This window comes from Xyrauchen texanus, chromosome 3, assembly GCF_025860055.1.
Source record: "Xyrauchen texanus isolate HMW12.3.18 chromosome 3, RBS_HiC_50CHRs, whole genome shotgun sequence".
In the NCBI taxonomy this organism is placed as follows: Eukaryota; Metazoa; Chordata; class Actinopteri; order Cypriniformes; family Catostomidae; genus Xyrauchen; species Xyrauchen texanus.
Window position 1 is genome coordinate 6,661,458 of NC_068278.1, and position 13,231 is coordinate 6,674,688.

General features: G+C 38.6%; 1 protein-coding gene across 1 annotated transcript in view; it reads right to left on the reverse strand.

Moving 5' to 3' along the window:
- Window positions 1-3,006: 3,006 nt before the first annotated feature.
- Window positions 3,007-13,231, reverse strand: part of LOC127620835 (voltage-gated potassium channel subunit beta-3) — a 46,432-nt gene continuing 36,207 nt past the window's right edge. Inside the window, exons 6-14 of the mRNA XM_052094095.1 lie at window positions 12,648-12,692; window positions 12,514-12,557; window positions 12,356-12,442; window positions 12,171-12,256; window positions 11,164-11,284; window positions 8,349-8,443; window positions 8,146-8,266; window positions 7,529-7,617; window positions 3,007-3,134 (exon numbers count right to left, since the gene is read on the reverse strand). Coding sequence (XP_051950055.1) covers window positions 3,045-3,134; window positions 7,529-7,617; window positions 8,146-8,266; window positions 8,349-8,443; window positions 11,164-11,284; window positions 12,171-12,256; window positions 12,356-12,442; window positions 12,514-12,557; window positions 12,648-12,692 — 778 coding nt within the window. The 3' untranslated portion in view covers window positions 3,007-3,044. The remainder of the gene's footprint in view (window positions 3,135-7,528; window positions 7,618-8,145; window positions 8,267-8,348; window positions 8,444-11,163; window positions 11,285-12,170; window positions 12,257-12,355; window positions 12,443-12,513; window positions 12,558-12,647; window positions 12,693-13,231) is intronic.

The following is a 13,231-nucleotide window of genomic DNA, read 5'->3' on the forward strand; positions in this document are numbered from 1 at the left end:
ACCAGCACAGTTCTCTGGTCATGGTAACCTTTGACCCTTCATGACTACACATGAACTATAATTGTTTAATTATGACTCTGTCCACTTAGTGCAAAAGGATGCTGACCACTAAAGCCATGCCCCCACACAAATACACTATATGATGCCTTGCAAAAGCATTCAGACCAATTATCACTGAAATGACCGAACCTGTAATAATGCTGATTTACAAATCCTAACTTTAAATATCCTTTTGTATTTTATTTCTAAGCACTGAAATATAAAATGACTATATTAATGTAACAATGTGAATGCAATATGTATACTGACTAAAGCCTCATTTATACTATGGAAGAAGACAAAAAAAATGTCTGCCTCTGAATGGGGATCGTCTGACACAATAGAGTTGTCGCAACCGTTGTTACACACCATACTACAGCCCAGGGCCCCTTCAACAAGACGAATGTATGCCTAAAAGTGGTGATTATTTGATGATTTGTGCTCCTCACGCGGTGATGACATAACACATTGCCCTGTGCAGGTGATATCTCCTTTTTACAAGAGTGTTTGGATGCAGGACTCACTGCTCAAGGTATATGTCACAACCATAACAACCACTCATGAACTCTGAGGGCTTGTCAATAGAAAAACACCCTCTGGTCAGCAGATTTCTGCATGGTGCGAGAATGCTAAGATCTTTTTTCGCCCCGCTACCATGCTAGGACTTAGCGCTGGTATTAGACGTGCTTACAGGTTCCACGTTTGACCCACTAGATGTGGTAAGCTTATGCATACTCTCACTGGATACTGTTCTGCTTCTCACTTTGGCATCAGTAAAACGTGTTGGGGACCAGGTTGGCGTCTAGCTCAGAGATTGGACCAGGACATTCAAAGGCCATTCTCAAGCCCAGAGAGAGTTCTGTGCCCAAATTACTGGCAACTAACTTTAGATCTCAGGTTGTTACCCTGCAGGCGTTCTCTCCTCCTAACTTTGAGTCAGACGATGTGCAAGCAAAAACAAATCACAATGTGTCATGGATGCTTTTACCCAACTAGGATTCTTAAGGCTTAAAATTTCCCATGGGCATAAAAGCTCATTAGGAGTACTACCTTCTCCTGGGCATGGGCAAAGGGTGTGTCACTTAAAGGACATATGTCTGGCTGCAGGCTGGGCTTACCCTAAAACCTTTGCCAGGTTTTAAAACCTGCACATACCACCCCTGTCTTCCCAGATCTATACAGAAGAAGAGGTTTGATCACTCACCATTCCATTTTTTTGAATGAGAGCATGTGTCATTGGTTAGTCATTTTACAAAAGCCCTTGGCTAAGCAATCGCTCTGCTCCTCTCCTTCCTGCTAATTTGGGTAGATGTGTTGAGACATTGCTCCACTACCTGGAATGATGCTTGTCTCTGTCTTGGCGTTTAGTCATTGGTTTATTGTCCACACTTTCATATTTTTCAGTATGAATGGGTGGTTACACCAGTGCCTTTTACTACCCTGTTGGCTAGTGGGCATTGCGCATCTGTGCTATGGCGTTATGGTGTACAGCTCCCATAGCATCAGCTTTTGACACAGTGTCTGTTACTTTAATAAAAGGGAACTTCTCGGTTACTCTAGTAACCTTGGCTCCCTGAAACCGGCAGTTAAACATTTTTCACTGTTATGGGACAAGAGATTCGTTCTCCTTCCTGTCATCTGGAATATGAATGTGTGTGTGTGTGTGTGTGTGTTTCAGTTTCAGTGCTTTGATAATAAACTATTTTCAAAGAACATATTTTCATTTTAAAGTATTTTTTTTTAAATAAGTGAACTGGCTTTTAGTCTGAAAATATTTTTTTAGCAAGGCACCATGCACATACTGGCAAACCCCTTCCCTAACTGCAAGGATTCTTAAAGGGACTGATGCACCGTTGTAAACACAAGGAGAGATGGAAAGGAGAGAAACGGAGGAAGACTTGTGATGTGTCCAAATAGCCATTTGCAGTTGTTCCTGTCACATTTTGTTTGTGCCATGAGAATAAAATGTGATTGTGGATGGGACGCACCGGCAAAAAGGACAGGCAGCTCTCCTAAACATCTGGCTATGCGAAGTATTTGTCATTAAGTCCGACTGTTGAAATGTGAAGTTTTGAGTCACTCAGGTACAACACCAACAACAGAGAGTTTGATTCAAAGTGTCACTGTAAGCACACAAGCAAACACTCATCCATACCTTGCTAAACATAAACACACACACACACACATACACACACACACACACACACTTTTAACCACACGTACACTCACAACCTTGTGAAAAATAAAGAACTTTGACTTTGGCTATGTTCGGAACAGCATACTAACATACTACTATTTCTGCGGTATATATTTTGTAATGTGCTATTTATTATGTTAATAACATGTAAAAGTGCTGTAATGTTATATGTAATGTGCTCGATTAGACCTTCCTTTCCAGTGTGAAGGTTGGAGAATAAACCAGAATTACAGTTTAGATTTTTATCATCTCTTTTATGACTCATTATGTGATGAAACTGCCAAAGGTTAAGATATTTTGTAACACAAAACTGAATTAAAAATATATTTCAGATATGTTAACTGGATGCCACTGAGATGCAATGTCATGAGGTCATATGACAACAATGTAGCATACTATTTGTTTAAATAGTAGATAGAATACAGTGTATACTGTGCAGTTTTTAAGTAGTAAACTAGTATTCCACTCCGAAAATAGCCAGTTTCATTCACTTCCTTCTAAAGTTCCGCTTCCTGCAAGACTTCCTCATGGAAGACAAAAGCTTCAGTCTCTCTGAATGAGGACATTTAAAGACGGCATGTTCTTAGTTATTCTTTGCCGCATTTCTTCGATGTTGCCGACAGCTGTTTGGGAGTTTCCTTTGTAGATATGTCAAGATATACAGAGAGCAGTGCAGTATGGAAGCATGTTGCTGAAGGCATGCAGGTGTTTTAATATACTGGAGTGCAGAGAAGCGATGGCACACCGTCAATGTCTTTTCCCCCTTGCTTTCTTTGTCTTTACCATCTGCACATGTTCTGGTCATCTCTCACGCACGTGACTCTTTCTTGGATTGAGGCTTGTTTCCCAGCAGAGCATCTATCTCACTTACAGTCTGAGGCGTCATTTGAGAGAGAATCTAATGAAAATAAATGGAAGGAAAATAATGTTAATTAAAAGTGTGTTTTTGTGTGTGTAGAGGAGCTGATTAGTTCTTCCACCATGTCTCCACTCCATGAAGGATGCCGTTTTTTATTGATAAGCTGTTCCTCATTTTCTCTCAGAATGTACAATGATTGAAACCAGTGGTTGCACTAACAAGATATGTTTCGCTATTTAGAGAATGTTTTAAACATTAATGGATAATTCCAACATGTTTTCCTCTAGACACACACATATATATATATATGATCAATAAAATGAAAAGTTATGTGCTTATTCTATTTCATGCATCCAAAATAGTTTTCATTCTTGTTTATAGTATATATATATATATATATATATATATATATATATATATATATATATATATATATATATATATATATATATATATAAAGAATGAAAACTATATCTTGTTTTATATATATATATATATATATATATATATATATATATATATATATATATATATATATATATATATATATATATAACAAGAATGAAAACTATTTTGGATGCATGAAATAGAATAAGCACATAACTTTTCATTTTATTGATCATTACATGTCTTCACTACATGTGTATGTGTGTGTGAAAGATTGAGCGGTCTCTTCCAAGACTAAGAAAATGCAAATGTTTAATGCAAAAATAATGCAAAAGTAACTGATGGATAGAAATGGATCCCCTACCATGTGGCGGCATTTTGCATGTCAATAAGGTATGTGGTTTAAAGTGCTTTTTGCAGTTTTGCAGGTTATGATGTTGCAGAAACTCCATGATTTGCTTTAAGAAATGCACGTGGCCATGTGACAGCAGACGTGTTTGATGCGTTTCATCCTTGTGCAGATTTCATTTTGTTATTAAACTTTTTAAATCATTCAGACAAGAATTTGTCAAGCCAACAAAGTTTTTTATAATTTGGCAGTACCATGTTGAGATGTGGATGCTGATATATTACAAGGGCTAGACAACAAAATAGCAAGATTCTGAGACACCGATTCATTTTTGGCATTTTTCCACTGCAGGCTACGGTTCGACTCGCCTCGACTCTACTCGCTTTACTTTTCTGAGCTTGCATTTCCACTGCAGTTTAGTGCCACCTCAACGTGGGTGGGATTATAGGATGATCGTCATAGTTGCGCCGCCTCTACTGCCGTGACATCATCTTAAACATGACACAAACTGACCAAAACAATAACACAACTGCTAGCTGTTAGCTACTAGCTCGTTGTGCTGCATAAAGCAGTTGTTGCATGGTGATTTTACACAAGTGTAACAGTTAAATTGGCCTGGTTGTTTTAGAAGCAAGCTTCCAGTAGCTGGTCAACTAAATAAAGTGAAGCTTTCAAGCAGAGTATAGAGTTAACATAACAAAACGTACCATCCTCCATCATGGCAGATGCTCGCGGGTTTAGATAGCATCCATTTGGTTGAACCACTTCCACTTTTCCTTGATGGTTCTGTAGTCAATTTAAGATTTTTTTCTTTTCCCTGTTGGTAGGTCCGGTGGTAGCCGTGTGCGGCCAAAAGCTGATACAATTCCTGAGAGACTTTTTCATTTCACTCATCGCTAACGAGTGGACTGTCTGCACCTCGTTTATTGACCATGGCATGGTTTTGCGCACAGCCATTTCTTTTTTCACAATTTGAAAGTCACGTGAACAAATGATACTGCTATCGCAGTTACTAAAACTTTAAAACTAGTAAGTTGACGTTGCCTGTCGGAAATCCAGTGACGCTGGTAGTGACGATTCTCCCTGACCAATCAGTGATCTGCAGGATTTTGACATCACATTTAGTATCGCCTCGGCTCGCTTGGAACCTTGGCCGAGGTGGTACTAAAAAAAGTATCAGGTACCAGGTACTATCCACAGTGGAAAAGCCCCATTTGTGAAGCATTGGATTGACTAGCACTGACACCATGTGCTATTTATAACATTATAAATGTAATTATTTATTAATCAATCTTTGGAACAGAATTTATGGTTCTTTGACCAAGTCAAATCAAATGAGGTCACTCTACCCTGTGAACTCTGACACCCCCTTAGTGGGGAGAGGACCTCAGGTTAGGAACCACTGATCTAAAGTCAGTTACACTTGTTCTACCCTGTTGTTGAAAAGAGCAGAATTGCTGGTCACTAGCATATGTCGTGTTTTGGATGCTGGCGCATGGTATGGGATGCTGGTTTGCTTATTAACTAGCTTAGCCAGCAAATCTTCCTTAGTAACCAGTATTTATTTATTATATTTTTTGCTGGTGCACCATGGCATTGGTGGACCACCAGCAAAACCAACACCAAACCAAACAGATATTAGCGATATACATAGCAAAAAAGGAAACTTCCTCTGTCCACAAACTGCATTGCAGTGTAGTTGTGTGTCCATAGTTTTGTATTGTAATCCAACATTAGGTGGAAAGCCTTTTCAGAAGAGTGTTAGATATTATAGCAGTAAAGAGTGGGATTCATTTAAAGGAATAGTTCACCCAAAAATGAAAATTACTCACCCTCATGCCATCCCAGATATGTATGACTTTCTGAAGATTTTTAGAAGAATGTCTCAGCTTTGTAGGTCCATACAATGCAAGTGAATGGTGATCAGGCCTTTGAAGGTCTAAAAAGGAGATAAAGGCAGCATAAAAGTAACCCATACAGCTGTGGCGGTCTAATCTATGTCTTTAGAAGCAATCCAGTTGGTATTGGGTGAGAAAAGACCAAAATATAATTCCTTTTCACTGTTCATCTTGCCATTGCAGCCTCTAGCCATGATCATCATTTCAAGCTCGATTACACTTCCTAGTGCTTGACACATGTGCAGAGCGCTAGATGGTGTTTTATGAAGTGTAATCGAGATAGAAATCATGGTTTCCAAAGAGACTGCTGTTAAGATATACAGTGGAAAAGGAGTTACATTTTGGTCTGTTCTCAAACAAAACCAACTGGATTGCTTTAGAAGACACTGATTAAACCACCGGAGTCAAACGGATTACTGACTTTATCTCCTTTTTGGAGCTTCAAAGTCCTGATCACCATTCACTTGAATTTTATGGACCATCAAAGATGAGATATTCTTCTAAAAATCTTCGTTTGTGTTGTGCAGAAGAAAGAAAGTCATACACATCTTAGGTGGCATGAGGGTGAGTAAATGTTGAGAGAATTTTCATTTTGGGGTGAACTATCCCTTTAATGGTTTTGAAATGAAATGTTCACGTGTCCACAAACTTTTGGCCATATCCAACATATTTTTTTACGTAACTAGGGATGCGCCTATTATTAACCTTGAATGTGGACCCTTTATGGTATGATCCAATTCCAGTTATTTTAGCTATATAAAAATACTAAATGAAAAAATGACGCTGCTTCATTTCACACTATTGCACAGGTAGACGACTGTGTAAACTATCTATGAATGAGAGATCCGGCGCTGAAATGGACAGTCCTCAGCTCTGTCTGACATGGCTTCAGCAAACTATATGCAGCCAGGAGAGAGAGAGAGAAAGCAAAAGAGCGCTGAAAGCAACTAGACAAAAAGCAGCTCAACTTAGCGTGCACTTTTATTACCGGTACTTCTTCAACTTTTAATGCACCAAAAACTGCATCTTGTTTCATCTTTTGTAAGAGAACATTCTCTCTTTCTTTACGGTGTATAGTAAACAGACAAGCGAATCTCACATTTATCATGGCTTATGAAATATCACCTATTATTGGAAATAAAAAAATAAAGGTATCACCGGAGGTTGTGCAGGTACATATGATGGACGTTTACATGGAGACTGCAATACTGCATCGTCACGCTGTCAGTAAAGTTAAAAGTTTATGATCATCTCTTTAACACATCACAGAGCAACAAGTAAATGATCTACTTACTCTTTTACGATAAATGTGAAATGTTTATAAGTCCACACCACTAAATATGGTATTATTATCCTTTGAGTTGATTACATTGCGGCTAATGATAACAGAACTTTGTAGCACTTGCCAGAAATGCAACTGCTTGCTTACATTCACGTCGTAAAATATGGTGGATAGTGTATCATTTTAAATGCATAAATCAGCTACATTACTTTATTATCAGCTAGGGTATTTTTATCAGCTCTTATAAATACACTAGCATATTTAAAGCATATTCAAAGGCTTCCAAGATAATAGAAATGAATTAAAAAGACAAACATTTTTTTTACATGGCATTGGACTTGCCAGAAACAAAGACTGCTGATGCTGCATGATGTTGAGTGTTTCTCATACATAAGGGAACCACAGACTAGTTTTCGTTTCTTCACAACAATTCTACTAGTAAAAAAGTGTGAGAGTATGTGTGTGTGTGTGTGTGTGTGTGTGTGTGTGTGTATGTGTGTGTGTGTGTGTGTGTTACCCGAAGGGCTCCAAGGTTCTCTAGAAGCTGGTCTGTATTGGAGACACCAAGAAGTACAGAACTGACTCCTTCACTACGTAAACACCACGCTGAGTGAGAGAATTTACAATACATTTATATTAGTCAGCTGTTTATATTAATAAATAATATCATATCCTGAAAATTGAGTTTCCTTGAATAAAAAAAATTTGATTTACTATGTAAACTTTGAAAAGATCACCCAAATATGAAAATTCATTCATTATTTACTCACCTTTATGTTTCAAACGAGTATGACAGTCTTTATTCTGTGGAAAACAAAAGGACATGACAACCCCAGTCACTATTCACTTTCATTGTATGGAAAGAAATATTGAATGAAAGTGAACAGTGACTGAGACTAACATACCTGATGGCCTGATGTCATCTTTTGTGTTCCACAGAAGACAAAAGCCATACAGGTTTGAAACAACATAAGTCGTAAGTCAATTATGAAATAATTGTATTTTTGGGTGAACTATCCCTTTAACTCTAGCTTTTAGAACTTCCTTCCTAGTCCAAAAATACAGTTTAATGAAACCAACCAACAAAACAATATTACAATAAAAATCCTGACTGTCTTACTTATAGACACTCACCAATGGCAAGTTGAGAAGCGGTGCAGCCCAGCCTGTCTGCCACCAAGTGGAGCTCTTTAATTTTAGCGAGCTGTCTGCGGCCCTCTTCACTGTACACTCGCTCCTTCAGCCACTGATAACCCTGATAAACACATTCACATAATACATATGGCAACTACAGATGAAGAGAATGTCAATTGCTATGTAAACACTTTCCGACTCACTTTCATAGCGGCTCTTGAACAGTCTGGAACCCCATCACTGTATTTCCCTGTGATCAGCCCACATGCAAGAGGAGACCATGTCAATGCTCCAACACCTGAGACAGTGAACATGTGAGAGTCACAAGGCTTGTAACTTGATTTAAGAACTTTCTAGTTCGCAATAGCCAAACAAAAACCAAACAAATAAAATTAAGCTGTTGAGCACTTTTGCTACAACAAGTTATTCATTTTAAAATGTAGATTTTTTTAGATTTGCTTTTAGAGACAAAAGATTACAATATAGACCTTAAAAATTCTACTTATGTGTGTTATCTCCCATATAAACTGAAGTTTAGAGGATATTAACTTGTTAGCACTTTATCATTTACTGTATACAGCATATATATAATATAGTACTACATATTCATAATGCCATCACAGATCATAACAACATTTTAAAGACAGTAATGTTGTTGTCCGTTAACTATAAACAACTGATTTAATTGATTGAACTAAAAATCTAATTAAAAATGGTCTATTTGACCCAATATTTATGTGTGCTTATGTAATGGTAGCCAGCTGGTATGTGATAGCTGTGCAGTGTGTAAACCTCACTCTCCTGGCCTTAAGAGACACATTAGCGTCAGAGGCTAATGGCCATGGCTTTTATAGCCTCCTTGACAAGCACGTCCGACTCCCATGCCAGGGATTGCTGGTCGAATCCTGGTCGGGGTGGATCGAATATGACCATTGACACTAAGTATTTTTGTGCTTAGTTGATTAGTAAAATATTCACATAGTGGAGTTTTTGTATCATTAGCTTAGCAACAAGCTAATGCTAAACTCTTTTGGAATTTGGAACTTTGAGTTGCATCTCGTGTCCTTCACGTGAGGAGTGCTATTTTTGTGGGGCGTGGAGTTTCTGCCCTTCTAGAGTGTTTTAATTCAGTCACTTATGAGGTTACGTTTTGGTTTAAGATGCTGCCTTAAGGCAGGGCTGGCACTAGAATTTTGGGGCCCTAGGCAGATTTTCAAAATGGGCCCCCCTGTACACATACACCTAACCAAACACACCCAACACCAATAACTAAGCAAAAAAAATGCAAGTTTTTTAAATGAATGAGACAGAATTAAATGACAAAGAGAACTCGCTGGTCGCTTTTCACTGGCCCGAGAGATGCCGAGCCACTAAAGAAAGCTGCCATCCACACGCCCAGAACCAGGAAAGTGCCACACTGGCTCTTAAATGTACTCACAGCGGTTGTTCAAAGAGGGAGCAGTGTTTTCCTGACGTAATGACAGAAAAAAAGCATCTGGAGTTATTCACACTAAGTAATGACAAACCTAGATGTGACATTTATAATGGGTTTATATTATTTATATTTTTACAGGCTTATTTATATTCGGGTGTTAAAACATAGTATATACAGTGTTTTGAATGTGACGTCTCCTCAGTTCCCGAGGGATTATGGGATTGTTAAGTGTCCAGTCGATCCACACTTCAGAATCTCGCCGGTAATAGTAGGTCATCCGTGTATTTCTTGCTTATTGCTTCATGAATACTGTGGCCTCCTGGTCAGTCGGTGCCACCTGTGTCTTCTGGTAAGTTGGCACCACCTTGATCTCCAGGACCTGGGTCTCCTTCAGAGTCTCCTGCTCCTGCTATATTGTTTCTTGATACTTGTCTTGTCTCAGTACCTGGTTCCCTCTCTGACTGTTCCCCATCTGTGTCTTGTTGACCTCTGTACTTGTGTGTATATATTACCCTTATGTTCACTCTGTCTTTAGCTGTCTTGTTTGGAAGGCTGCGTCCTCCAGATGTCGCAATTGTCGGCCACATACGTCATTATTTCAGAAAAGCGAGTAGGACACTTCGAATGCAGCCTTTGAATGCGACCTTCTTTCACGGGAATTCAGAGGAAGCATGAGGTGTATCCTTCGTAGGCACTCACAACCCACAATTCTTTGCTTCAACGGAAATGTTTATGTCTCACACAAAGCACTCGTGCTTGTTAAAGAGTGGCGTGCTGTCATAGCAACCATGTTACGTTCCGTTTCCATTTGTCTTACAAAGGCCGTCTCATTTAAACAAAGCTAGTTTAAAGGAGGACACTCGGTATACTGCAGCCTTAAAAGGACGCGTCCTACCTAGCACACAGCCTTCGAAACGAGACACAGCCTTTGTCAGTTCTAGTCCATTGTAGGCTGTTGTGCTGGTTTGCTTTGGTTTCCTGTGTTTTGAGTTTCCATTAAAGCTGCACATAAGATACTCATTTTCACTTCTATAGACTCAAATAAAACAGACGCAATATTTAAAATCACAACAGTTGATGGCACTATTTTGCTACCGTTGTTTTTGAGAACTGTGAGAAGATGCACTCTTGCTCTCTGATTACAATGGTGATGCTCTCAATGGTAAGTATCTTTGGAGGGTGGGGATTTGGAAAGAGAGGGGCATGTCTAAATTTGTGGCTAAGTCTGACGGAAGTTCCAGAACAGTCAACATCGCTTACAGCACCTTTACCTGTATAAATGTTACTGCGATGACAATAATAGGATTGTTTTCCAATATTTTCAATCATTCATGACTATCAAACTGATTCTTGTTATTAATGCTATTTTTAGAGTCTTGAATTGTATTGAACTGATTTTGGGTAGATGATCTTGTGCATTGAGCCACCTATTCTCTCACTTTTCTTTCCATGTTTGGTGTGAAAGGGCCTTTGGAATGTTGCTGCATTTGTAGGCTGTATCCAGTGACACAGCTAACGAGTACAATCCCTTTTAATATTGCCTGAAGATTATTTTAAATTGAGAGTAACATTTGTAGACTGACCAATCTTGTGGTAGAGCTCGGGCAGCTGCACCTCTACTTTATCCCTCTGGAAATAGTGATACTCGGCCTGCTCACACACTGGTGGGATCAAGTTAAACTGCCTTGCTACAGAGTATGCCTCCTACACAAACAAACACATAGACCATAAATGTAGTTAAACTGTCCTTTCAGTGGCAAAGTATCTATAATGACCCCATAGAATATATTAATGTAATTGCATTAGACAACAAAATATCAAACCAAGTGACATCTTCATTCACACTTCACTTTTCTGAACCTTGTTTGAAATCACTTTTACCCAACTGGTCTAAAGGGTATTTTAGTGGGTGTATGAAGTGAGTTCTCCTCAAGTTCCTAGCAGAGTAACTAGAGGTGTAGTTCAGCAAGTTAACTGTGGACATTATGTACATATGGACATAGATTTATCATTTGATTGTATCAAACGTCAACTTCTTTTTGTTTGTGCTTGTGCTATTTTTCTTTAAAATACATGCCATTTGATTTGATATTTTTAATGTAATGCAATGCCATTAAAACATTTGTATAGTATCACTTAATTGTCCAAATACATTTTGGGCTTGCTGTACTATTAGCATTGTAGATAGTAGCCCGTTTCACACATGCAACCAGGTAAATTACAGGAAAATTGTTGGGTTGTCTTTACTGGTAAATATACCACATGTCTCATGCGGAGTGGTGGTGGCGTAGTGGGCTAAAGCATATAACTGTTAATCAGAAGGTCGCTGGTTCGATCCCCAAAGCCACCACCATTGTGTCCTTGAGCAAGGCACTTAACTCCAGGTTGCTTTGGATAAAAGCGTCTGTCAAATGCATAAATGTAAATGTAAAAATGCAGTAAATTATTTGGAAAAGGCTGTATGTGTGAAAGGGGCTAATAACAACTAATATTGTATACAGTAATTTAATTAAGATGGAAATGTATGATATAAACTTTGTTATATGTCTGAGAGAAAGGATAAATAGAGGAAGAGATGGCTAGAACTTACCATGATCTCCATGGCACTCCATCGGGATGTGCCCCAGTACATGGCCATTCCCTGGTTTATAACGAATGTCATCGCACGTACTACCTCTGTAAACCACAAACACACCACTGTGCTGTTGATATGCCATAACTTATGCATTTTTAACTGCCATTTCAAGACTTTAAGGTAAAAAAAAATGTCAAGACCTTCCATAGGGCTGTTCACATCACTTCGATTGGCAAAGACGATATCCACATAATCCAGCTGTAGTCTAGACAGCGAACCTCTGAGACCTGCAGATACATCACCGTCACTATCATCATTATTGCCACCATTACTGCAGTCACCATGAAGAGCAGTTTACCTTCTATAATGTGTTTTCTGGACAGACCTCTCTCCGTCTCTGCTCTGTAGATTATGAATAATAATGTTAGAGAGGAACTTTGTCATTTGTGTCATTTTGAAAATATGGCATGGTAGAACTGAATATATACTCACTGTCCTCCCCAGTAGATCTTAGTTGTTACTACATAACTGGACCGTCTGAAACACATTTTTGAGGAAGACTGGTTATTATACAGTAAACAATCTTAATCTTCTCCTTAATTGATTAAATGGACTTTTCCTAACCTAGAGTACACAAATACAAAAATAAAAACATATATCTGCCCAGACCATACTAGTGTTATGTATACCTTGTCTTGTTTCACTGTTGCCCTTTTGTTTGCCATTTTTGTCACTTTTGCACTCCTTAGTCTCCTTGTTAGCGTTCGTGTTCCCTGTCATTGTTTTCACCTGCCCTTGTTAATTTGCCTTTGGTTTCTGTTAATCACTTTGTCATCTAGTTTGTGTTCTGTTTGTTCATTGGCCCCTTTGTCCCATGTTTTTGTATTTATATCCTGGTTTTTGGTTCAGTCCTTGTCTGTCGTTGGATGTTTGTGAATGCTGTTACCCTGGTCTGTGTTCCCTGCCCGAGTTCTCTATTTATGTTTATTTCCCCACTGAGGGTTTTCCTTTGTGTTTTTGTGAACAATAAAGTAAGCTGCATTTGGATCCTCAACCTTTGTCTGCCTTCATTGCCT